Genomic DNA, 24,092 nt, shown 5'->3' on the forward strand with positions numbered 1-24,092 from the left:
TTTTCAGTCTAGAAAGTTTAACTTCCAGGGCCGGCCTAAAGGTAGAGCTTATTTTTAAAAGGGAGGGCTAGTTCTGATTCAACAGTAGACCCAAGTGTTTGGTTGGACTTGGATCTGCTTCAAATTTCCAGGAGACACGAAGCATAATGATGTGTAATCCTTAAGACCTAGACCCTTACTCTCCCAGAGGGGAGCTGGAAACAGACTGCTAACTGAGAGATGCATAAGGGAGTACCTGTCTGGGATTTCACCAGTGTTATGTGGAGGGGACTTGGCTTTCTAAATATGAAGCTTCTGGGAAATATTGAGTGGGGGCTGGTGGTGAGGTGGTGGTGAGGTGGGGGGAGGCCAGGGGAACTACAGACTCCTAAAGGCAGGGATTATGTTTAGGAGTTACCGGGCTGAAGCCCTGGAGGACAAACTGTTGATGGTCCCAGATCAGGGAAGGCCACTTTGGGATGGTGCATCCCCAGCTCAGTGCACACGGGCGGCAAACTGGTGCCCTGTCCCAAGCTCATAGCATCTCCTGTAGAGTTTTCTTTGGCTCCGAGAAGCAGAGGCCTCCCCTGAGCCCTGGCCCCCCTCTACCGCAAAGCAACTGGCTTCCATTACCCCTGACAGCTCCAGAGCAACAGCCCAGCCCCCGGCCCCGGCCTGGCTCGGTGCCGTTCCCTTTTATGGTTAAGTTGAGAGAAAGCATGGAGTGAGGGGGGAGAAAGTTCTGGCTGGGCAGAGGCTTGGAGAGTTCCAGGGTGCCTCTCCCCTGGCCAGAGACCCTCGGGTACCCGCAGCCACCGCTCTTCGTTCTCTTCGGCGACCTAATCTGTTCTGAACCCAGGACCCCTCTTGCTTGTCCCAGTCCTTCCTCCCCTTCTCCATTTCTCCCCTTCTCCCTCCCTCACATCCGGGGGGTGATTTCCCACTTGGCCGAAGTCCCACGGTTTGGGTTTTGATTCCGGGAGGGTCCGCCCTATTTCCGACGCCCAGCTCCGGGGGTAGGGTGGAGGGAGGGAGCCCGGCTAAGACAGACCCTGGTCAGATCACAAAAGGCAGGATGGTTCTACTTGGTTGCATGTGGGTCACAAAGGCTGGCGCCGGAGAAAGGAGCACCCGGCAGCCCCAGCCCTGTCCCCATTCTACAACGCCTCCCACTCCTGTCCCCGCCGCCCGAGCCAGGGAGAGGGCACTGAGGGCAGGGCCCAAAGGAAGCACCTGGTTGGGCCGGGCCGGGAAGCGAAGGGTGGACAGCAGTACCGAGGGCCGGGGCCGGAAGGGGGTTGGAGTATCCCGCCGGCCTCGCCGCTGCACCCTCGCCCCAGCCCACTCCTCGGCCCCGGGGAGGCGGCCACCACGGCTTCGTTAGCCGCTTCCCGAGCCACGCCAGCTGCGGCCAGCTGTGCAGTGCCGGGCCCAGGCGCGCGTCCGCGGCCCCGCCCCACCCCCTACGGCTGGACCTCCCACCGCAGCCGCGCCCGTGGCCCCGCCCCAGTCGCGGCCGTAGGGCGCCGCGCGGAGCCAACGAGACGGTGGGGCTAGAGAGGCCGTCCCGACCGCGCCCCCCGCCGGAAGCGGCTGGTTCGGGCCTGTGCTGGCGCTACGAAGTTCCGGTCCAGGTCTCCTACCTCGGGCTTGTTCGCTGGCGGCGTCGGAGCCGAGCCCGACTGGTCAGGTGAGAGGCACGCAGGCGCCGTCCCACGGGCCAGTCCCGCCGTGGCCGTGGCCGGCCCGTGGGGCAAGGACGGGTCCTTGCGAGGGCGAGGAGTGCGCCAGCCCGCGCGGCTCAGCCCCTCTCTCCTCCGCAGGATGATCACGGACGTGCAGCTCGCCATCTTCGCCAACATGCTGGGCGTGTCGCTCTTCCTGCTTGTTGTTCTCTATCACTACGTGGCCGTCAACAATCCCAAGAAGCAGGAATGAAAGTGGCGCTTTCTCCGCCCCAGGTAACGGCCCGGGGCTGTAGCGCCCAGCCCCCAGAGCTGAGTGACGAGGCCGCGCCAGGGGTAGCAGGGTTCGAAACTTGGAATCAGAAAGTGTCGGGCCAAGCCTGATACAGTCCAGAACTGGTCCCCTTTATCTGCACAGAGTAGAGAGCACGCTGTCCCCTCCCCGTAAACTGTTCCCTGCTAGAATGGGAGTGGGTTTCCTAACCCTAACAGTCCCCATCTTGTCCTAAATAGGTAGATGCCCAAGTTGGGAGTATAGTTGTAAGGAGGCACTGACACCGGTAGGAACGAAGGTACCGAGGGTACCATCCAAGTATAAGGATTTGGGCTCTTAAATAGCTCCCACTTTCCCCAGGTTGTTTAGAACTTATTTGGGCAGAATGTTTTTGGTGAGGGGGTGACAGATGTAGAATTCTGTTTCCATGTTCTGAGGCCAGGGGTTGGCTGCGGACCCAAGCTATAGAGAAGGAAGAGGGGGGCTTTGGAGCCAGCCTTAAGTGTGGGTCACAAGTATAAAGGGAATATGGATAGACGTTACTTCCTGAAGGATTCCCCGGAGGAAAGCTGCAGCATTTTCCTTACCTCAGGTCTTTCCCCCTCTTTTCTAGGGTTCCAGGACATAGTCTGAGGCAAGATGGAGGGTATGAGGGGCCTTCACACTTCACTTCATCCCTTCTACCCATCACAACATACAAAGCAACTACACCTGGATTTTTCCAAACAACTTTTATTTCCTCAAAGTCTTCCTTAATCCTATGGAACAAGAAGCTGCCACTGAATAGGGCCCAGCATAGGGGCTTGCTTTTCTACTCCCTACCCCCAATATAAAAATATAGATTTTTTTTTGTGGTCCCAAAATCTTGTGGTGTGGAGGGAAGGAAGGGGTCGCAGGTCCCTGTTTTGTTCTGTCTCAAGGTGCTGCTCTTTAATGCTTTGGACAGCGTGGCTGGCATTCCAAGGACTTAACGGCTGTCACATGGAATCAGCGGCCTGGAGGGGAACTAGCATATTTCCCACGTGTTACCCCATCTTGGGGCTATATCTTGGGCTTCAACATAAAGGCATTATCAGACCTGGGGAGAAACAGTGAGTGGGGGAGATTTAGGGACAAAACAGACCTCAGGTTGGCCCAAGGGACCCCCGCTGTAACAATTCCAGGATGGGGAGTCAGACAGACTACAGGATATAGAAGAAAAGGCAGGGGCAGAGCGGGGTCGTGGGGGCCTGGCCTGAGGCAGCCTGCAACAGAGAAGAGAGAGGAATCAGGGCTATGAAAACTCTGCTTCTCTACTATTCTGCTAACCAGGGGCTGGAAAGTGAAACAAGTGGAGCAAGATGAAGATGGGTAAGGATGGGCAAGTTGGTTACTGCACAGTGGTCTCTTGCTGGAACCAGCCAGCTCCTAGGCCTTAGGCCCTAACTAAAAGTTGTTTTCTTTCCTTTGGATTGAAGACTGTGGCCATGGTGGGGGAAAAAAAAATCAGGGACTAGATTCTTAATGAAAGTACATTTAGTCTTAGTGCTCAAAAGGAGTAGGGAAGGCAGAAAATTATTCTGAATGACAGAAATGGGAATGAGGGGACAGAAGTGAGGGGTGGGGTGAGGGACTGGACCCAAGTGCTCACCCTGGTTTAGCAGAGCAGGGTCCCGGCTACAGCTCACTGCTCTCCCTGGTCCGGGGGGTAGGGGATGTGGGACCTGAAGAGCCTTTCATCCCTCTGCGAGTCGGCGGTGAGCCCCGGCCCAACCTGGGCCTAGCCTGTGTGGACAGGGTTTGTGCTAAGAGGCTGGATTCTTCCATGAGTTTTTTGCTTTTAGTTTGCTTCTAGAGTTTCCATGCATTAGAGTGTTGTAGTATAGGGATCAGTAGAGGTACTGGGACATTGGATTCTAGCTGAGAGGGTGAGGCACGATAATAGCCAGAGAAGTCCTGGATTCAGTCCATGACTGTGCACTCCCAAGTCTATAACTAGGGGTGGCAAACAGATCCAGCATTTAACCGCCATGGCTACACCATGACTAAGGTCTGGGTGAGTAGAGAAACACTGTGTAGAAAGATAGTGAGGGTTGGTAGACCTGTCTCAGAGCCCTCTATGCCTCAGCCCCTGCCAGAGCAGTGTACACTTCACCCATCCAGTCAGCTTCTGCCTATACTCAACTTTACCTAGCATGGGGATCTGGACTGAATCGGAGTTGGTGGCGGGGCTGTTCCTAGCAGCAGCAACCAAATGTGTTACCTGGGGAATCCGGGACCCCTCCTGGCGGAAACTCTCCTCGGGCAGGTCTGGGCAGAAAGAGAGGAGAAGCTAAGGGCAGGGGCAGGGAAAGCCAAAGCTAGCAGGCTGAAGTTGGGGTATATCTGGCAGGGACAGGTTGAAAGCAAGCAAATGACCTGGCTGATGGGGATGGTGGAAGGCAGGAGGGGGACTGGACAGACAGGCACTCAGGCACCAGAGAAGCTCTCTGATGTGGCCAAGCATAGAGGCAGTAAAGCAGTGCTGAGCATTTTCCCTCCCACTACCCAGAGGAACAGTGCCTTGCTGGGTTCTGCCAGAGTAGTTGTGCTGAAGACCCAAAAATATTACCTGCAATCGAGTCTTGATGCAGGGCATCCGAGCTCCAGTCCCTAGCAGACCTTTTTCGATTACCATGACAGCCTCTGGTTTGTCCCCGGAGAACAAGAGTGAGCAGCCGCTCCCTAGGGAACAGAGGAAACTGATCAGGGTAGGGGTCACAGAGAAGAGGAGGTAACTTCCAAAGGATCAGGGTTTCTCAACCTTGGCACGTTGACATTTTGGGTGGAATAATTCTTTATCGTGGGGAGTACTCTTGTGCATTGTAGGATGTTTAGTAGCATTCTTAGCCTCTAAACAATATATGCTGTTTCCTCATCTCCCCCCTCAGTGTAATAACCAAAAATGTCTCCAGATGTTGCCTGGGCAGCAAACTCACCCCTGGTTGAGGCTCTAGTCTGGTCCAAGGGGTGGAGCAGCAACTCCAGGCTAGAATCGGAATGCACCCAAGCTTAAATCCTGTGTCAATTTATAGGCTGCAGGGCCTACCCCAATCACATGTTTAGCATTTGAGGATCAAGTCAGCTCTACCCAGGACTGGTGGGTTCAGTGCTACCCACTGAGGAGAGTAGACAAGTTGGGAGTAGGGGTCTTTGAGTGAGGTAGAACATGTTGGACTACAATCTTAAAATAATTCCCATCCATTTCTTTATATAGCTGGGTCTGTAATTTAAAGAAGAAGAGATGGCTTAAGTTTTGTGTGAATGATACGGCTACACACAACATTTAGCAGTGTTGACAGGAGAAAGACCTGTCATGCTTTTTTCATTCTCCTGTTTTGTCTAATGTTGCCCAGCTCCTGGAGTCAGGGAATTTGCATAAGTAGCACTTTGCAGGTAGACAAAAAGTCCTCAGGTTCCTCAACTGTAAAAATGAGGATTAGGCCGGGCGTGGTGGCTCAAGCCTGTAATCCCAGCACTTTGGGAGGCCGAGATGGGCGGATCACAAGGTCAGGAGATCGAGACCATCCTGGCTAACACGGTGAAACCCCGTCTCTACTAAAAAATACAAAAAACTAGCCAGGCGAGGTGGCGGGCGCCTGTAGTCCCGGCTACTCGGGAGGCTGAGGCAGGAGAATGGCATGAACCCGGGAGGCGGAGCTTGCAGTGAGCTGAGATCCGGCCACTGCACTCCAGCCCGGGCGACAGAGCGAGACTCCGTCTCAAAAAAAAAAAAAAAAGAGGATTAAATGAGATTAAATGTGTAGAGCAGTGCCTGGCACATAGTAAATGTTCAATAAATGTTAACTACTGTTTTATTACACAAAGACATGAATCAATTCCAGCTTCCTATACAAAGGCACCAGTGTTAGAGGTTTAGGATACCAAGAGGATAACTGATGCCCCTCCCCTGGTCTCCCAACTAGGCTTAAAGAACCTGGGCTGGCCATGGAGGAGGCTGGCAAACCCAGATTTCAGTGGCAGCGGGTACAGACCTGGTATGTTGAGTGAATCGGGCAGTAGACAGGAGCCCAGCTTGTGTGAGGAGGCTGGGCCAGAACTAGTAGGAGCTGGGGATGGAGCAAGGCTGCCTGCAGGACGATGGGTCAGTGGCTGCTGCCGCCATCTCCTATCCTGGCTTCGGGGCTCTGAGTGGAAGAGATACAAGCAGATAAAAGGGCAAATAAGTGGGGCACTATGAGGCAGCCTTCACTGACTTGCTGGCTTCCCTGGTCAAAAGATGCCGTTTTTCAAGCTTGTCATCAGACCCGCATCCATCTCCTGAAGTAACTATTAATATAAGATGGGTAGAAAGATCTACTGTTTATTACAGTTATCCATTCTCCACCAGCCTTCATCCTGCCAGTTTGTTGTTGTTGTTGTTTGATAAAAGGTTTCCACTCTGTCACCCAGGCTGAAGAAGTGCACAATGGCACGATTATGGCTCACTGCAGCCTCAACCTCCCAGGCTCAGGTGATCCTCCTACCTAGCCTCCTGAGTAGCTGGCACTATAGGTGCACATCACCATGCTCAGCTAATTTTTGTTTTTTTGTTTTGTTTTTGAGATGGAGTCTTGCTCTGTCGCCCAGGCTGGAGTGCAGTGGTGCAATCTTGGCTCACTGCAACCTCCTCCTCCTGGGTTCAAGCGATTCTCCTGCCTCAGCCTCCTGAGTAGCTGGGATTATAGGCTCGTACCACCATGCCTGGCTAATTTTTGTATTTTTAGTAGAGACGGGGTTTCACCATGCTGGTTAGGCTGGTCTCGAACCCCTGACCTTGTGATCCGCCCGCCTTGGCCTCCCACAGTTCTGGGATTACAGGTGTGAGCCACCACACCCAGCCTAATTTTTGTATTTTTAGTAGAGACGGGGTTTTGCCATATTGCCCAGGCTGGTCTTGAACTCTTAGACTCAAGAGATCCACCCACCTTGGCCTCCCAAAGTATTGGGATTACAGGTATGAGCCACCGCACCTGGCCCAGTTCATTATTTTGGCAAAGAAGTTAGTGAGCTTAGCTAACACAGATTTCCTTGGTTCCCCTCTTACCACTAATTGCTTCTCTTCCAGCTGTTCTTCCTGCCCCTTAAATGTCAAGTCTTCCCCCATCATTCTGTCCTTGAGCCTCTCTTGCTCTACTTACTGTTAAACTCCCAAGTTAGTCTCTAGCCCTTTTCTCCTGAAATCCAGCTCTAATTGTCCACTGGAAATTTCTTCCTAAGAAAGTCCCCTTGACAAAACAAAACTCATTCTCTCCCTTTCTTTCATTCTCCCTGTCTTCATGCAAAACCCAACAGCTAGAAACTTGTTTCATCTTCCTACTCCTCCTTAGATTTGCATTTGTGTAATCAAATCCTACAATTCTATCTCTGCATTCACCTGACTTCCCTTTTCTTTTGGAGACAGGGTCTCACTCCGTCACCTAGGCTGTAGTGCAGTAGCATGAACATTGCTCACTGCAAACTTGACCACCTACATCCCAAGTAGCTGGGACAACAGGTGCATGCCACCAAGCCCAGCTAATTTTTAAATTTTTTGTGGAGATGGAGTCTCACCATGTTACCCAGGCTGGTCTGGAACTCTTGGGCTCAAGCGATCCTCCTCCCTCAGTTCCCAAAGTGCTGGGATTACAGGTGTGAGGCATTGCACTGGGCTTGAAGCTCTTCTAAAGGATGAAGTCTAAACTTTTGAATACTACACATTCAAAGCCTTGCCCACGATAGTTCCAGTGTACACATCCTTAGTAGGATGCTGATTTGATTCTTCATACCCTCTGCTGTAGACCCTATGGCTATTAGTTGGGTGTGGTTCCTCTGGAACTGTTAACTTTTCTAATGAAATCGTTACCATCTTTCATGTACCATCTCAAATGTTACCTCTCTGAAGCTTACTTGACCATTACAGGCAGCATTAATTGTTCTCTCCTCATTATCTTCATTCTTTGTTTGTGTGGCTAGTAGTTTATGGTTTCTGTTTAATTAAGTTAGTATGTGTAACGTACTTACAGGCACAGAGGACTCAAGAAATATAAGCTAGTATTTTTTCTAACTGGAACTTGAGTTTCTTGGGAGTAGGGACTTTGTTGCCTCTAACACTATATATCACAGTGCCTGTAAAATACTGCCTGAAAAACCAGAGACCTTTATCAATGTTTTGTTTACTTGAACAGCAGACACCCACTATACACCATGAGCTGGATCAATCATCTTTGGGAGTCTAAAGCATACAGTTATATCCTTTGGGGCAGCTGTCTCTGGTCCACTCATGTCTAGAGAGTTAAACTACTACAAGTTCTGAATGGTGGGGCCCAAGGGGGGCAGATGGTAAATGGATGGGGTGGGGAGGCTTGCAGCTTTGGCATGTCCTTCCTCATCACAGAGGAACAGCAGGTGCCAAATGCTCTCAAACCGATGGACTATTAACTTTTCATAGAACTGAATTCACCAGAGGTGCCAGCATGCCAACTGACTGTTAATAAACGTGTTGGATATGAAAATCCTGTAACTTAAGAAGTGACAGTAACTTCATCTTCCCAGCCACACTGGGAATTAGCAGGCAGTGACAAGAATACTTTTGAAAGGTCCAAGCCAGGTCAGGCATGGTGGCTCACACCTGCAATCCCAGCACTTTGGGAGGCCGAGGCAGGCGGATCACCTGACGTCGGGAGTTCAAGACCCGCCTCACCAATGTGGAGAAACCCCGTTTCTACTAAAAATACAAAAAATTAGCCGGGCATGGTGGTGGGCACCTGTAATCCCAGCTACTTCAGAGGCTGAAGCAGGAGAATCACCTGAACTCGGGAGGTGGAGATTGCAGTGAGCTGAGATGGGCCACTGCACTCTAGCCTGGGAGACAGAGTGAGACTGTGTCTCAAAAAAAAAAGATTCCAAAACAAAATGGTAAAAAAAAAATCTGAATGGAAAAAAAACCTACTTGTATGAATAAAGAAGAAAGGGAGAGATCTCAGGATGGAAGCTACTATGAGGAAATATGCTGGGTACCAATTATAGGTTAAGACGGTGGTCAAGAGTCAAAAACGCCAGGCACAGTGGCTCACGTGCCTTGGGAGGCTGAGGCGGCTGGATCACTTGAGTCTGGGAGCTTGAGATCGGCCTGGGCAACTTGGCGAAGCCCCGTCTCTACTTAAAAAAAAAAAAAAATTAGGTGTGGTGGTGTGCACCTGTAGGCCCAGCTACTAGGGAGGCTGAGGCTGGAGGATCACTTGAGCCAGGGACACAAAGGTTGGAGTGAGCTGTGATCACGCCACTGCACTCCAGCCTGGGTGACTGAGTGAGACTGTCTCAAAAAAAGAATCAGAAACAACCAGATGTTAGGGGGCTAGTGAGAGTTGGCACAGGTTGCCAATAGGATAACAGAAATCGAGACTTGTGTGGCTTGTTATAGTCAAATAACCTAAAACATTAGCTACCACCAATGACAGAGATAGTCTAGGGCCCAAATCCAAGTAATTCTGTGATTAAAATGGATGTCAGGATGATGTCCAGTTGACAGTGCACAGTAGGCAGAAATCATGAACTTGATAGAGGAAATAGTTTAGATAATTTGAGAAACATCTACACACAGAGGCATGTTGAAACCGTATTAAGGGACAAACCTTCACCCTACCCCAGGAAAGGGTAAAAGCAAGCGAGAAAGAAAGAGCAAGAGTGCAAGAGTGACGTCATCAGCTCTGCTTCCAGGGGTTATGAAATGGTATCTTATGGTAACCAGCCAGATGTTCCATTTTGGGGGCGGTAGGATAGTACTGGACAAAGGTCTGAGAGGTCTGAGGAGAGACTGACCTCCCCTTGAATTAGTCAGAATGGGTGTTCTAAGGTCTCACCATTTACAGCAGCAGTTATTTGACTTGTGCCAAGACCCTGTGTGTCATCCTCCCTGAACATCTTTGGAACTGTCCTTTCATGTAGCACTCCAGATCTCAGTGAATCCCTGGGACAATCACAGACCTGATTTATGTCCTCTGAGGGGTAGAAAGGTGAGACAAGCATTCATTTGGTTCCCAACTTCTTGCTTTTTATTCATTCAACAAATACTTGCTGATCGCTAAGTGCCAGGCACAGGACTAGGTGCTAAGGGCATAAGTACACGTGTTAGGAGACACTTCCTGAAGCTTTTGTTCGCAGTGGAAAAAGTAGCCTTAAAGCCCTCTTAATTCCTCTGTCTTCTACCATCACTGAATCCTGCCACTTCTCTTTCTAATACTTCTCTCTCCTTTCCAGACACTGGTACTGGCTCTGGTCATCTCACCTCCCGTTTCCTGTCCAATATGTACAGTTCATAGACAGTGTCTTACACAGTCTTAGGTTTATTCCCATTCGTAGACACACACAATTGTTGCCATTGTCTCAGTTAAGCTCATAATCCTTGTTCTCAAGACATTTCAGCTAATTCTCTCTTCACCTAATCTCCTTGGTGATGGGCTTGGCCTTTTGCATATCCACCTAGGTATACATGCTTTTTGTCCTCTCCACCCACCAGCTCTGTTCCTGCTCCTGGCTGTCATTTCTCACTTTGGGAATGTTTCTGTCAAACTATTGGCTACCTATTTTTCAAATTATTTCTTAACTGAACATTATTTGGTTAATTACTCTTGTGTTTATCTACCACAGTAGTTCCCCAGACCCCCAGGATGTTTACAGTGTGTGTGCGCTCTCATGTTGTATTTACTGTCCTGTTTCCCCTATTAAGTTTCAAGTCAATCAACCAGGAATTACTTGGTACTGACTGTGCATATTTTCTATTGGTAGGGGAAGTAACAGAGAAATAGAATACATGTCCTTCACCTCAAGGAGCTCAATGCAATGTTGTGCATTGGAAGTGGGGCAGGGAGGATGTCAATAAAATAGTGATTAAAAAGTGCCTAGCCAGGCGCAGTGGCTCACGCCTGTAATGCCAGCACTTTGGGAGGCCGAGGTGGGTGGATCACCTGAGGTCAGGAGTTTTGAGACCAGCCTGACCAACATGGAGAAACCCTGTCTCTACTAAAAATACAAAAAAAATTAGCCGGGCATCAAGGCGCATCCCTGTAATCCCAGCTACTCAGGAGGCTGAGGCAGGAGAATCACTTGAACCTGGGAGGCGGAGGTTGTGGTGAGCCGAGATTGCGCCATTGCACTCCAGCCTGTGTAACAAGAGCGAAACTCCATCTCAAAAAAAAGCCTAGACGGGCACAGTGGTTCATGCCTGTAGTCCCAGCACTTTGGGAGGCTGAGGCGGTGGATTGCCTGAGGTTAGGCGTTCGAGACCAGCCTGGCGAACATTGTGAATCCCCATCTCTACTAAAAATACAAAAAATTAGTTGGGCGTGGTGGTGGGTACCTGTAATCCCAGCTACTTGGGAGGCTGAGGCAGGAGAATCGCTTGAACCCAGGAGGCAGAGGTTGCAGTGAGCTGAGATTGCACCACTGTACTCCAGCCTGGGTAACAGAGCGAAAGTGTCTCAAATAAAAAGAAAAAAGAGGGGCCTAGAATATTCCAGTGACAACATAGAAAAGGCTCTTTACTATTTCCCTTTGTAGTGAGGAAAGAAGAACTTAGGATGCTGATGAAGGAATTCCCAGGAACTATGAGTTAAGAGCTAGAAGAGGCTGACCAAAAAAGAAAGAGGTTGGCTGCAGTGGCTCATGCCTGTAATCCTAGCACTTTGGAAGGCTGAGGTTGGTGGATAACCTGAGGTAAAGAGTTCAGGACCAACCTGGCCAACATGGCGAAACCCCATCTCTACCAAAAATACAAAAATTAGCTGGGCGTGGTGGCGGGTGCCTGTAATCCCAGCTACTCAGGAGGCTGAGGCAGGAGAATCACTTGAACCCAGTGGGTGGAAGGTTGCAGTGAGCTGAGATTGCACCACTTCACTCCAACCTTGGTGAAAGGGCGAAATTCTGTCTCAAAAAAAGAAAGGAAAAGAAATAGAAGAAGAACTTTATGTAGATTTACCATGGGAAACTAGGCATACTGGAGCATGAGAAGATGTAAGTTGGAATAGCTGTGCAATCTTGGAGAAACCATTCTTAAATAGCCTCAGTTTCCTTGTTGGAAAAATGGAAACACCATCCATCCCATAGGGTCCTTGTGAGGATTAAATGAAATTTATATATGTGGTATTACCTTGTTCACTGTTAAATGCTATGTAAATATAAGGCATTATTATTACTTTAGTTTTCAAACACAGTGCACAAGTGTCCTTTCCTGATGAAGACAGACTCTCAAACAATGGGGCTTGGAATACAAGCAGATAATCAAGTTGCCTGTCAGGGATAGAATATCTCAATGGTCACAGCTGGTAAGGACCATCACCCTCTCCTCCATGGCTTCTCTCACTAGCAGTCAGATTCACACAGCCACTGACACAGCACATGTCTGGTCTGTACCAGTAGCTAGGGTGCAAGCTGCGAAAAGCTAACAAGGATGAATATGCTGCAAGACTTAGCCCCAGCTGACAAGCCTGCATACTCTGGGCAAGATTTCTGTAGTGCAGAGGCCAGTACAATATTGATTTGTGGTTTCCAGAAGTGGCACTACAACAGTCTCTTCCCCTTTGCAATCCAGGTTACTCCCATTAATTTCCTCTTTTTCCCTAAAGGCCCATCTGTTTCTGGTATATAATTTTGACCCAGAATCTTATCAGGCAGGGTTTCATTAGGCAAAACCCAGGGGGCTACTAATGGACAGTTAAGCAGCTGTGCTCACTGCTGGAAAGAGCTAGACTGCTGCATTTTATACCTAGAAAAGAAATTGTCTGCAGTTGTTCCATTTTTCTTTGGAAGAGTTAGAATCCTTCTGATATCACTTTCTTTTCTTTATTTGAGGCAGTCTTGCTCTGTTATCCAGGCTGGAGTGCAGTGGTACGATCTTGGCTCACTGCAACCTCCGCCTCCTGGGTTCAAACGATTCTTCTGCCTCAGTTACCTGAGTAACTGGGATTACAGCTGTGCACCACCATGCCTGGCTAATTTTTGTATTTTTAATAGAGACGGGGTTTTGCCATGTTGGCCAGGCTGTTCTTGAACTCCTGGCCTCAAGTGATCTGACTGCCTCAGCCTTCCATAGTGCTGGGATTACAAGCATGAGCCGCCACTGTGCCCGGCCTGATACCACTTTCTTAGTGAGCTCTGAAGCCAGGAACAATTTTAGCCCATAAAGACCACAGATAAGATTCCCCATCATTCTGTAGTGCTGCAATTTGGATTCTCAGGACATTCCCTTAACTGCCCCCATGAAGACAGACTGACATTATCCTTGACGTGGAGGCTCCATGTCCTGTTTGGCACTGCTTCAGCTAGTGTTTCATCCTTGGAAACTTCCCTGGCTCCTAGCATGCACTAAAGCCCAGATACCCAGACTTCCCCCTCTGGCCACACACAATACCACTCTGGAATCATGCCGCAGGGAACACCAAGGTCGTAGGAGAGGCCACAGGTTCTGCTACAAACTAATTTTATTGATTCACCCCTTGGTCCTGGGCCAAGAGTATATCTTCAAGCTCTTACTTCCCCCAGCAGTGCCCCAGACAACCAAACACATGTTGCAGGGGCTCCCAGACTGGCTTACCTCTGATGGGGCCCAGCACCCGGTGGGTGACCTTTTGGGTACTAGAGCCCAGGCCTGGCAGCCCTGCAGGCCGACTGCCATGAAAAGGAAAGCTGGGGGAATTCTTCATCTGTGGAGAATTTTGTTGGCTGCTGCTGCTACCATCAGCACTTGTGCCAGTGCTAAAACTTCGTGCCCGGCTCAAGGTGTTTTCGGAGCAGGAAACAGGCAACCCACTGCAAAGAAGCAGATGCCAGTTAAACCTGGGCCAGGAAGGTTGTGTCCTAAGGCTTTCCCTAGGATCTGCTGCTCAGTAAAGCTTCACCTCTGGGGTAAAAAGGTACAGGGACCCATTCCAAGGGAGAAGTGGGGAATTCATGTCTGTGGATGAAGTATCTATCTAGGGAATACCAGCTAATCTCAAAATGTCCTAACAGCCATCCCTGAGCAGCTTTATCTCCCAATGAATTTTCCCCCTACTGCCTTGGCACTGACCCTTGAACTCCCTTCAGTCAGTCATTCACAACCGTTGGAAGCTGAGGCCTGCCCCACTGCAATTATATTTGATTCTGTGCAGGGCTCTGCAGCAGTGAATCCCTAGCCTGATACTCAGATCTCTTAGCGGTATATAGCTCAGAGTAAAAGGGAAAAGGATCCCATTCTCAAAAAATAAACATCTTACTAATTTTAATTTACCCTGAAAAGATTTGCCATTTAGCACTTTAAGGAGGATGGAAAAGGAATATAAATCCCTTGGAACTCCTAGCTCTAGAGCCCTGTCCCACTGTCCTACCCTTTCTCCCTCCTATTTTGCTGGCCTTACTTGTGACTTTTGGGTGGAGTTCGAGGGCCCCTCTTCTTGCCGACACCCACATTCAGAGTGCTGCTTAGGCCTCGGCTGTTGCGTACATGTTTCAGCATCCAGGCCCGTAGATTAGTAAGGCTGCTGTGCTCTGACAGTACAATTCGGGGCCATGGATTACATTCCGCCATGTCCAGAGCTGCGATGGCCATAGCTCGTCCCACCTGTGGGGTAGTCCAGTTTGGCTCAGCATGCTGGTCCTCCCATCCAGACTGCTACCTTGGGGTGGGTACACAGCACAGTGGAAGGGAAGGGGGGGCCAGACCTATACTTTGCTCATTGGATGCCCTAACCTTTGTGCCCAGGCTGTTTATTGCAAATGGATTTGGAGCTGTTCCCTAAACTACCACCAATTTGGGGGCCCTCTTCCATTATGAGGGGCAGGGTGTGTCCTTTCTGGCTGGCACCATGAAGGAATTCTCCTAGCAGGAAAGGGGTTTGAATCCCTTCTGTAACCTGCAGCTCTTTCTGCTCTATTTTTTTTTTTTTTTTGAGACGGATTCTTGCTCTGTCGCCCAGGCTGTAGTACAGTGGTGTGCAATCTCAGCTCACTGCAATCTCTGCCTTCCGGGTTCGAGTGATTCTCCTGCCTCAGCCTCCTGAGCAGCTGGGACTATAGGCATGTGCCACCATGCCCAGTTAATTTTTGTATTTTTAGTAGAGATGGGGTTTCACCATATTGGCTAGGCTGGTCTTGAACTCCTGACCTCAGGTGATCTGCCTGCCTCAGCCTCCCAAAGTGGTGAGATTACAGGCATGAGCCACCGCACCCGGCCAGTTCTATTAGGATAATGGGAGTCATCAAGACCACTGCAGTCAGGGTGCTTTTGAGCCCAGGAATTAATAAACCCAATAGAATGAGAAAGACAAGCCCAGAGGCAAAGAATCTGACTCAGAGGTGCTAGGGGATTCTCTGTGATGTGGGGTCAGATACAGTGCCTGTTCATCTTTTCGATACTATTATAGTCATAGTTATGTTCCTGTTAACTGAGGAAAATAACCATAGTGGTGAGAGGGCCATAGTGATGAATATCTCTTGAAAGGACCTTAGAGTCAGGCATTAGGAGCGAAGGCCTTTCCAGGCTATAAGGTTTCTCCCTTTTCCCACTTACAACATGTATTCATACCTGCTCAAATAGTTCCACAGTGTATCTGTAGGGGAAAGCCGGCGGGGGAGGGGGGCTGGCACGCCCATTGTCATGGCAGGCAGCAGGGATGCTGTTTACTGAGCGTCCAGTGTTGTAGTTGCATTCAAGTGTGTAGCTAAGACATAAAGACCTTTATCAATGTCCCGCCTGAACAGATATCAGGACAGAACCACAGAGAACAGCTTATGTGATCTAAGGAGGCAATCACTTGGAAAAAAGTGAACACAAATGAAAGTGCTAATAATCCATAGCAACTAGCAGCTGACCCTGGTACTGTACCATATACCCAGGGAGTCCCCCAAAAATAGAGTCCTAGACTAAAGACAATAATGCTAATTGTGAGGTTCTCTTTTAAGAAGACTCAGGTGGTCCCCTCCCTCCCAAACACCCTGAACCGGGTGTTGTTTTCTTTTTTTTTTGAGACAGAGTTTCGCTCTTGTTGCCCAGGCTGGAGTGCAATGGCGCGATCTCGGCTCGCCACAACCTCTGCCTCCCAGGTTCAAGTGATTCTCCTGCCTCAACCTCCTGAGTAGCTGGGATTACAGGCATGCGCCACCACACCAGGCTAAGATGTTTTCTTTAGGGAAGCTATTTTATCAACTATATCTCAGCTTCCACCCAACCTGTGGATTATCCCTGAGGCTTTGTAGATTGCAACACGGCCGCTTCCCTCTTTAGACTGGCCATCTCTACGGTCTCGGGCATACATATTCTTCTCTGAGAAATTGCAGCCCTGGAAGTCGAAGTGGGCTGAGTTCAAGGAGATGAGCTTTGGATACAGCATGTTTTCCACCTGTTTGGGGAAGAAAAGTCAACTCAGAAGGAAAGACAGAAGGGACAAGGGGCAAGGAAGAGATGGCAAGTATGCGACCATGTGACTTAATACACAGCAGATACCATCACAACCATTAACAGTGATCAGTGCTGCTTGAATTCTCAGTTTGACATTACTTCTTGGTGTTGGGAAGCAATTCTTTTTTTTTAAAGCTTTTAGCTTCTTCCCTCCAACCATGCAAAATTTTCCTTCTCTGGATTCCTAGACTCTAGCGAAGACTATAATGCAGTTAGCTTGACCCTTAAAAAAAGGTCATGATGTAAAAATTGAGACATAAGCGCTCTGTGCCATCTCTTCTTGGCCCTTCAAAGCTTTTTCAGAGGTAGTCGACACAGGCCTTCCTGCCAGAAGGCTACCTAAGGCTATCTTCCCTCTGTTCATGGCCCAACCCCATCTCCTAACCTGCAACATTTCGCACACTCACATGACATTCTTAGGACTCCCACCTGGGTGCTCTCATCACTAAAGCTGTTTCCGTACATGAAGCAGCCCCTTTTGGAAGCATGTCCATGCAGGTCCACATAGTAAGCAACGCCACTCTCTTTTGGGGGGATGGTGTCAGGGGCTAGCTCTTCAAGCGCTGCAGACTGTTGTGGCATAATCCACACACTGTTGAGCTTCTGTTCTGCTGGCTCTGTTTGTTTCCAGGCTTCAGCGTTATCCATGTCAGCTGAGTGCCCACACTGAGCTTCATTTTGGAGATTGTTGGCTTTCTCCAGGTCAGAAACAGGAGCATCAGGAGGGAGACAGGGACTGGGCTGGTGCTCAGAGGAACTCTGGGAGTTCAGACGAGAGTGCACATGGTGGTAGAGAAGCACAGCTTTGGCCCCATAGATGGCCGGGTGCAGGACGGCATCAGGCTTCAGGTACTGACGGTTCAGATTCACTCCACGTGAGTCTGTGCTGTAGGAAAACAAGGACTGAAGCAGATTCTAGAGGACTGGGCCAGTTAAAGGAGACACTAGTGTAGATGAGAAGGAGACCACAGGAGACTGACTTATCAAATGTGAGACTGAAGCTGCGTTAGGAAAGAAAGAATTGAAGACAGGGCCTCTCTTTGATCTGCTGTCACCCTTACCCCATAGAACCCTAAGGAGCTTCCTCAGGGTAGCTGCCTCCACCCAGATGGGCCTGTAGTCATCCTAGTTTGGTTCCTTTCTGGGAGTGCCACTAGATATGATCTCATGCTTTCTCAGGAAGATGAGATGGGCTTGCCTTTATTAGGGTGCAGGAGAACTGGGAACACAGGAGAAGCCAGAAGGCTGACAGAATTTCACTGAGATGCAGGGCATGAGGGGGAATGGGAACAGTCCAGACAGGCTGGGGAAGCCACTTACCGGTAGTGTCCCCGAACCACACCATCAGGGTTCAACATGGGAATCAGCTTAAAGACGAAGAGGCGACGTAGGGTTTGGGCCCGGGGATCATCAGGTCGGAGGATGAAGTCCAGAAAGCCATTGAAGACAAAGCTAGATGGAGTCTCCCCTGGGTGTACTCTACTGCTTAAGAAGAATATCTGAGGTAGAGAGGAGAGCAGACATTAAGTCAGTTACACTATGGTTCTACTTTGACAGTATATGGGGGTTGTCATGGATGAGGCAGGAATAGCTGCTGGATTTCCAGTTGGCTGAGTCTGCAAGTGGAGCAGGGGCCATCACCCTTGCCACAAGCTGCCGGCAGAGGCCGTGTCCAAGATGCCTAGAGATAACATAGTCTTTAGCCATCAACAGTACCTGATGCTAGCCAGAGGCCAAAGAACTACCTTTATGCTATTTCCACTCACTCTCTTGCCTGCGAAACGGAATGGTCGAGGGGTGCTGGTATCAGGAAATAGCTGCTCTAGACGGGGTTCTCGATCTTCTCGAAGGCCATGGCAGGAAGTGATCGTCAGCAGATCTACACGAAGTCCATCCAGAGAATAGCAAAGGAGCTCCCGATGGTAATAGATGGTATCCAGGGGGCTACATGGAAAAAATAATTAAGCCAGGAGAAGTCCCTAAAGTCCTAGTAAGAGGTAGGCCTTGTCACCAGCCCAGGATTTGCAAAATCTGGTCCTTCACCTAACCTTTGGGGCCTTATAGTCCCTCACAATGTTAAATGAGGCTAAGGATTTGAGTGGGCTTACACTGCCAGAATGAAGAGTACAGGACAGGGTGAACTTGTTTTTCCCCAGTTTGTGTCTTCCTAGAATACTTTATGTAGTTGGAGTTGTTCTCCGTGGGGGCAGATAAAAAAGGTGTACTGAGTCACATAGTGCTGGCTAAACTCTGGATAACTGATGGGAGTTGGGCTTCTAAGAGGTCTGAACTGGGCAGGTGAAAGAGTGGAGGGCAGGTGTTGATATGCTGAGATCAGGGTCATACAGAAACAGTTTTCAAAGGTACCCGAAGTCCTGTCTGTACATTCTGTACAGAAAAAAGACTGATGAAAGTTTGGTTCAGAGCTCTAAGGGCAAATTCCAGATGTAGTGCAGGTGCTGTCTGATCCAGGACTGTGTGGCAGCAGTAAGAATCGGGCTGGCACCTGCTATGGGTGGGGTGGTTCTCCGGAAAGCGCTGGTCTAGCTGGTTTAGCAAATCCTGGCAGTCACTGTAGGAGAAGGGGTAGCAGAAGGCGAAGAAGGTGGTGGCCCCACGGCCCTCCAGGAAACGGTGAACAAAGGATAACACAAACTGTGTCTCTGTCATCTGAGGAGCAGAGGAGGAAGAGGGAGGGGCAACATGCCATTGTCAGAACTGAGCTCCTACTGGGACCACCAGGAACTGACCTCACACCCTTATCACCTTTACCAACTTCCCTCCCTCTGACACTTTCTATATGAAAAGTGGCTCCTTCTAGGCTTCCTGAGGCGGGGGCTCATCTTGGACTCCAGCTAACCCTGGAGCAAAAGCTGATACTTAAAGCTGTTGTCCCACCTGCCTCATACTGGTATCAAGGACAAAAACGCTTTACTTTCCTCTCTACTTTTAGCACCCAAGTCTTTCTTTCCTCCTCATGGAGAACTTACCTCAAAGGTGGGCCGGTCTCGAATGCGTTCCCAGCGTGGCCGGGTAGGCAGTGTGCGCACAAAGGGGGCCATGCCCTGGGAATACAGCTTGCTCTGCTTGTTCATGTTCATAATGTTGATCTTGATGAGTTTTCCTGGTGTTCCTCCCCGGACGCTGAAGTAGAACCATGACCTGAGGACCAGAGTAAGAGAGAGGTATGTGGAAGGGTTGGAGATAGATCTGTGGGAGAGCTGGAGCCAGCCAAACTGGGACAGGGCTATTTGGCAAGGAGAAAGGAGGGAGGACGGGTCAGAAGAGGACAGGTAGCATGCTGCTATGAACAGGTAAGTCAGAGGGCTAACTGAAGCATGGGTTTGGAACCTTCTTCCACCCTCCATTTCGTTCCATATACCTGTTCCCATTCTCAAATTCCGTTTCAGCACAGTCTGGTCGGGTCCACACATTGAATTCATAGTCAGGGGAAGAGGCAATGCCACTGGTCAGGGCTGGCGCCCCACCTCCTACCCCTTTCCCATCACTGGACAAAGATTTCACCTTCTCCACGTGGGCTAGATTCCCTGAATCAAAGCGAGAACTGAACAGCAATCCCCCACAGCGCAGCTCCATGGTGGGGCTGGGAAAGCATCCTCTTGCCCCGCTCTGGCCCTGAGAGCTGGGGAAAAACAGGGTTAGGTTAAAGAGGAAAGGGAAGAGTTTTCTGGGTATCTCTGGCTATTCTTAGGGAGTGCCCTATAAAACAAAAGGCTCTCTCCGTCTTAGAAAATACGGAAGTGGTCTTCTAGCAAAGGCCAAGAGAGAGCAGCACTTTGTACTTCAACACTAAGGGTTGTAAATGACCTAAAGGGACCACATTTTACTTTAGCTTGGCTGTTCCCAAATAAAACACAGTGGCTTAACTATGTTGAAAAACACTAAACTCTCAGCTGCTTTGCAGCCCAAAGATTAGAGAATATAATCAGAGAGGTCGGATTTCCCAAACCTAGCCACGACACACTCACCACCATACATGGCCACCTTTAGAGATGGGCCGTTCTGGATCTCTGGCTCTGCACTCTCCAGCACAGAGCAGAGAGAGGAACGGAGGTTCTCAGTGTAAATGGGTAGTCCTCTCTCCAGCCTCTGTCCTCAAGTACTGAGCGGACATTCTCGTGTTGCTTCCCTGAGCCCTGTAAGGGCTGGTTCTTCCTTTTTTGTTCCTACCTTATGCCTAGTATGGAGGAAAATTATAACAGCGTGGCCTCTGCCAAGCCAAAGGCTACTGGGCTCACCTAGCGACAGGAGCTCCATTCCAGCCAGGGCATGGGTTTGTTTCCAAACCCTTCCGCCCCGTAAGCACTGCACCCTGCGAAAGCTACCCTAGTAGTTGTGGATGAGTAATGGGTGTTCTGAGCACCCCTAAAAGAGGTGGGCTGCTAGGGTACCACTCGGGGGCAGGAGGCTGGCTTCTCCACCCTCGACTCGCGGGGAACCGTTCACACCGAGCGGGCTTGTCCTGGGCAGGGTGGGACTGGGAGGCATGGGAGGGGTCGAGACGGACTCCCGCGGCAGGGGTTTGGGCAGGGAGGGCCTAGGAGTCAGAGGTGAGGCCACGGAGCTGCGCGGGGTCGGCACCACGGAAGCCAGGGCGGGGGAGGGGGGCGGGAGCGGGGTGGCCTTCGAGGGGCTCGGGCTGAAGGGGCTGAGAGAAGGGGGCGGGGCCGGGGCTGGCTGGGCCGGGGCTGGCGAGGCCCGTAGTCCGCGCAGAGCCCCTCACCTCTCTCCGGGCCGGTGATCCCGCTCCCTCTCCCGCTAGCGAGGCCGCACCTCGGGCCCCAGCACCCGGGCCCTCCACCCGGGCCCCCAAAAACACCCAAGCGCCGCGGTGCCGGGACCCCGCTCTGCCAGGAAACAAGAAGTCTCTCGCCTATTGGCCGCGGCTGCAGCTGGCGACCCGCCCAGTAAAACTCGCTACCATTGGTCAGCTCGCAGGGTTCCTCGCACGTTAGTGGGTACCTGAGCGACTGTCGTTTGGGGACTGGCGGCCAGGCGTGGCCGGAGGGTTCTAGCGGCGACTTTCCGGAAGACGGTTAACGGCCTACCTGCCAGGAGGCGGGAAAGATAAAGTGGCAGAAACTGGGACTCAACTGCGAAATAAAAACATCGTGTGAAGCACCTTATCGCTTAACAGTCTTGTATGTCTAAAATGAAACACCTTGCCCCTTGCGCTGGGAATCCCTCCATTTTGTGTTCTCTAGTGTGAGGGACGCAAAATGTGGAGTGGAGGATGCGGGCATCGATCCCGCTACCTCTCGCATGCTAAGCGAGCGCTCTACCATTTGAGCTAATCCCCCGCCTGCTGCTTGCTTGCTTCCCTTTGCCTTACAGGTTCACTGCACAGTTCACTGACCAGCGGATGAACCAGAGTTCAGGACATTTATTTAGCATAGTATCATCCATATACAAGATTCTAAAAATCAGGCATATAATTGTGTGCTTAAGCAGAAAACCTTACTCTAAAACACGTTACCACATTTACACTGAACGCACAAAGAGTGTTACGGTATACTACATACTACTGTGAGTCCTTTGGTCTAAGGGCAGTACTCATCCTAAGTCACGGGAGGCCTCTAAGCCTTTCCCCTTATGAGACAATTTGATTAAATTGAGGCTAAAAATGGTACACGAAGTCCTTCGAGCCGGAATCGAACCAGCGACCTAAGGATTGCCACAGTTACCATCCACTACAGTCCTCCGCTCTACCAACTGAGCTATCGAAGGCTCCGCCGTGGCAAAGTGCTGCTGACAGCCCTCTAATGCTTACCACAATCTCATCCAGTCATGACCACTGCCTTCTCCCGCTGAAAGAACCTGCCGGGGCCTCACAGAGCTGAAGAAGCTAGACACCCAAAGGCAAGGAAAGGAAGCTGCCCAAAGTTCAGGTTCTCAGCCCAGAACGAAGGCCACACCGGCCCTGAGCTTCCCAGCTTTTAAACAAAATGCTCCCAACGCCCCGCGGTGGTTTCTCCACGATGGCTAACGCCCAGCCCGCCGCCGCCTCCTGGAGCTCCTGAGCAGCGCTTGTGCCGTGGTGCCCGCACTCACAGGAGCTTTGCGACCGCGACGCGCAAACCCTGCTCGAGAGCCGATGGGCCACTTTGGCTGCTCCTGCTCCACAGTTCCCTCGGCTTCTTCGGGCGTATTCTCCTGACGCGAAGGACATTCGCTCGGCCAATTAACTCAGGTTTTGTCAGGCTCTATTCATCCTGACCAGTGCAAGAGACGGTGACCGCGGGGCGCTGCAGGCTTCGGCGCGGCGCGGGATCCGGCGGCGCCGACCCCCATGGTCCGCCCTGGGATCGCTGGCCTGGCTGCGTGGCCCGAAGGCTCGGGGAGGGGGCTACGCGCCAGGAGAGGGCGGCGGGGCTGCAGCACAGGCTTTCCCGCCCTCGGAAGCGCTCGCAAGCCTGGAGGATTCCCCTGCGGTAGACCTGGGATGGTGGGGGCGCGCGGTCCAGTGGGTCCCTGAAGCTTCGGAGACCCATGTGAGGTCGGGGTCGGGGCGGTCTTGCAGTGCCCGGTACAGGCCACTGGTCTCCCTTGTAGGTTTTTGCACAGGTCCGCTTACTCTCGGAAATCTTGGGTTCCCCAGGGCCGGGGAAGGGTCTTCTGCCTCGTCTGGGGCCTCTCCCCCGGCACGGTGGATGTCTAAGTGTCCTGCGTGGGGTCAAGGAGTGACCCCATCTCCGTCACTAGCCAGCTCACACCTTCGCCTGTCTTTTCCATGTGTTTTTTCCACAGTCTTTTGCTCACCGGGTTTTTAACAGATATAAACCTAAACCTCAACTCCTCTGTGAAGCCCTGCTTGGTCGTCCTGTGGAGTGGGTGTGCCAGGAGACCTGGCCTCAATTTCCAGCTCTGGGCCAACATCCTGTGCTACCTTGAGCCAACATCGCCAGCGAATCCAGGTCTGGTGATGCTTTCTAGCCCCTTGCAGCTCCAGCATTTGATGGGTTCTCTCGGGCTGAGCTTTATATCCGAAGTTTCTAGATATAAAGGTGTGTCAACATTTAGATAGAAGAATATAGAAGATCTGCATTGAAGGAGTGGCCTGCCCCTCCACACCGGTGGGCGTTTCTCCTTAGGTGGAACCAGAGACTTGAGAAAAGAAATGAGACACAGAGAAAAAGTATAGAGAAAGAAAAAGTGGGCCCGGGGACAGGTGCTCAGCATACAGAGGACCCACGCCGGCACCGGTCTCTGAGTTCCCTTAGTATTTATTGATAATTATCTTTAACATCTTAAAGATAAGGGAGTGGCAGGACAATAGGATCACTGTAGGGAGAAAATTAGCAGTAAGACATATGGATAAAGATCTCTGTGACATGGGTAAGCTCAAAGGAAAATGCTGTGCCTTGATACGCATATGCAAACATGTCCATAAACCTTTTAGCAGCATTGCTCCAGCAAGTCTCACCAGCAAGTCCCACCTTATGCCTTAAGGCGGTTTTCTCCTATCTCAGTAAACAGAGCATACAATCGGGGTCTCACACCGAGATGCTCCATTGCCCAGGGATGGGCAGGATTTTTAACCAGCAAGCTGCCTTCAGGCACTTGTTTAACAAAGACACATCCTGCACAGCCCAAAATCCATTAAACCTTGAGTCACCACAGCACATGTCTGTTGCAAGGACAAGGTTGGGGGTAGGTCACAGATTAACAGCATCTCAAATACAGAACAAAATGGAGTCTCTTATGT

The 24,092-nt window shown here is 50.6% G+C and overlaps 2 protein-coding genes and 2 non-coding genes across 19 annotated transcripts; 1 reads left to right on the plus strand and 3 right to left on the minus strand.

The window, feature by feature from the left end:
- The first annotated feature begins 1,507 nt into the window (after nucleotides 1-1,507).
- Nucleotides 1,508-2,801, plus strand: OST4 (oligosaccharyltransferase complex subunit 4, non-catalytic). 2 transcript variants are annotated; one of them, XM_033176298.1, is made up of 3 exons: nucleotides 1,508-1,669; nucleotides 1,803-1,940; nucleotides 2,552-2,801. In XM_033176298.1, the coding sequence occupies exon 2, from the start codon at nucleotides 1,804-1,806 to the stop codon at nucleotides 1,915-1,917; it is 114 nt and encodes a 37-aa protein (XP_033032189.1). In that variant the 5' UTR covers nucleotides 1,508-1,669; nucleotide 1,803; the 3' UTR covers nucleotides 1,918-1,940; nucleotides 2,552-2,801. The 2 variants fall into 2 exon arrangements, with proteins under 2 accessions (XP_033032189.1, XP_033032188.1); XM_033176297.1 differs by having other exon boundaries at nucleotides 1,555-1,676.
- Nucleotides 2,651-22,251, minus strand: AGBL5 (ATP/GTP binding protein like 5). 15 transcript variants are annotated; one of them, XM_033176289.1, is made up of 17 exons: nucleotides 21,111-21,240; nucleotides 19,749-20,009; nucleotides 19,357-19,528; nucleotides 18,873-19,036; nucleotides 18,133-18,310; nucleotides 17,687-17,865; nucleotides 16,796-17,252; nucleotides 16,138-16,307; nucleotides 15,494-15,629; nucleotides 14,328-14,530; nucleotides 13,526-13,740; nucleotides 9,798-9,935; nucleotides 5,952-6,104; nucleotides 4,529-4,641; nucleotides 3,569-3,702; nucleotides 3,062-3,182; nucleotides 2,655-2,944 (listed from the first exon to the last, which is right to left on the minus strand). In XM_033176289.1, exons 2-15 carry the CDS (start codon nucleotides 19,961-19,963, stop codon nucleotides 3,595-3,597), a joined length of 2,601 nt encoding a protein of 866 aa, XP_033032180.1. In that variant the 5' UTR covers nucleotides 19,964-20,009; nucleotides 21,111-21,240; the 3' UTR covers nucleotides 2,655-2,944; nucleotides 3,062-3,182; nucleotides 3,569-3,594. The 15 variants fall into 15 exon arrangements, with proteins under 15 accessions (XP_033032185.1, XP_033032180.1, XP_033032181.1 ...); XM_033176290.1 differs by adding an exon at nucleotides 4,181-4,227 and having other exon boundaries at nucleotides 2,655-3,182; XM_033176294.1 differs by lacking the exons at nucleotides 9,798-9,935; nucleotides 21,111-21,240 and adding exons at nucleotides 4,181-4,227; nucleotides 21,350-21,480 and having other exon boundaries at nucleotides 2,651-3,182.
- TRNAA-AGC lies at nucleotides 21,615-21,687 on the minus strand. The gene has a single exon. It is a non-coding gene; the product is annotated as a tRNA-Ala (tRNA).
- On the minus strand, nucleotides 22,024-22,114 carry TRNAY-GUA. Its single transcript is given in 2 exon segments — nucleotides 22,024-22,059; nucleotides 22,078-22,114. It is a non-coding gene; the product is annotated as a tRNA-Tyr (tRNA).
- Nucleotides 22,252-24,092: the final 1,841 nt, after the last annotated feature.

The sequence above is a fragment of the Trachypithecus francoisi genome, unplaced genomic scaffold, assembly GCF_009764315.1.
Source record: "Trachypithecus francoisi isolate TF-2019V2 unplaced genomic scaffold, Tfra_2.0 Lachesis_group17, whole genome shotgun sequence".
In the NCBI taxonomy this organism is placed as follows: Eukaryota; Metazoa; Chordata; class Mammalia; order Primates; family Cercopithecidae; genus Trachypithecus; species Trachypithecus francoisi.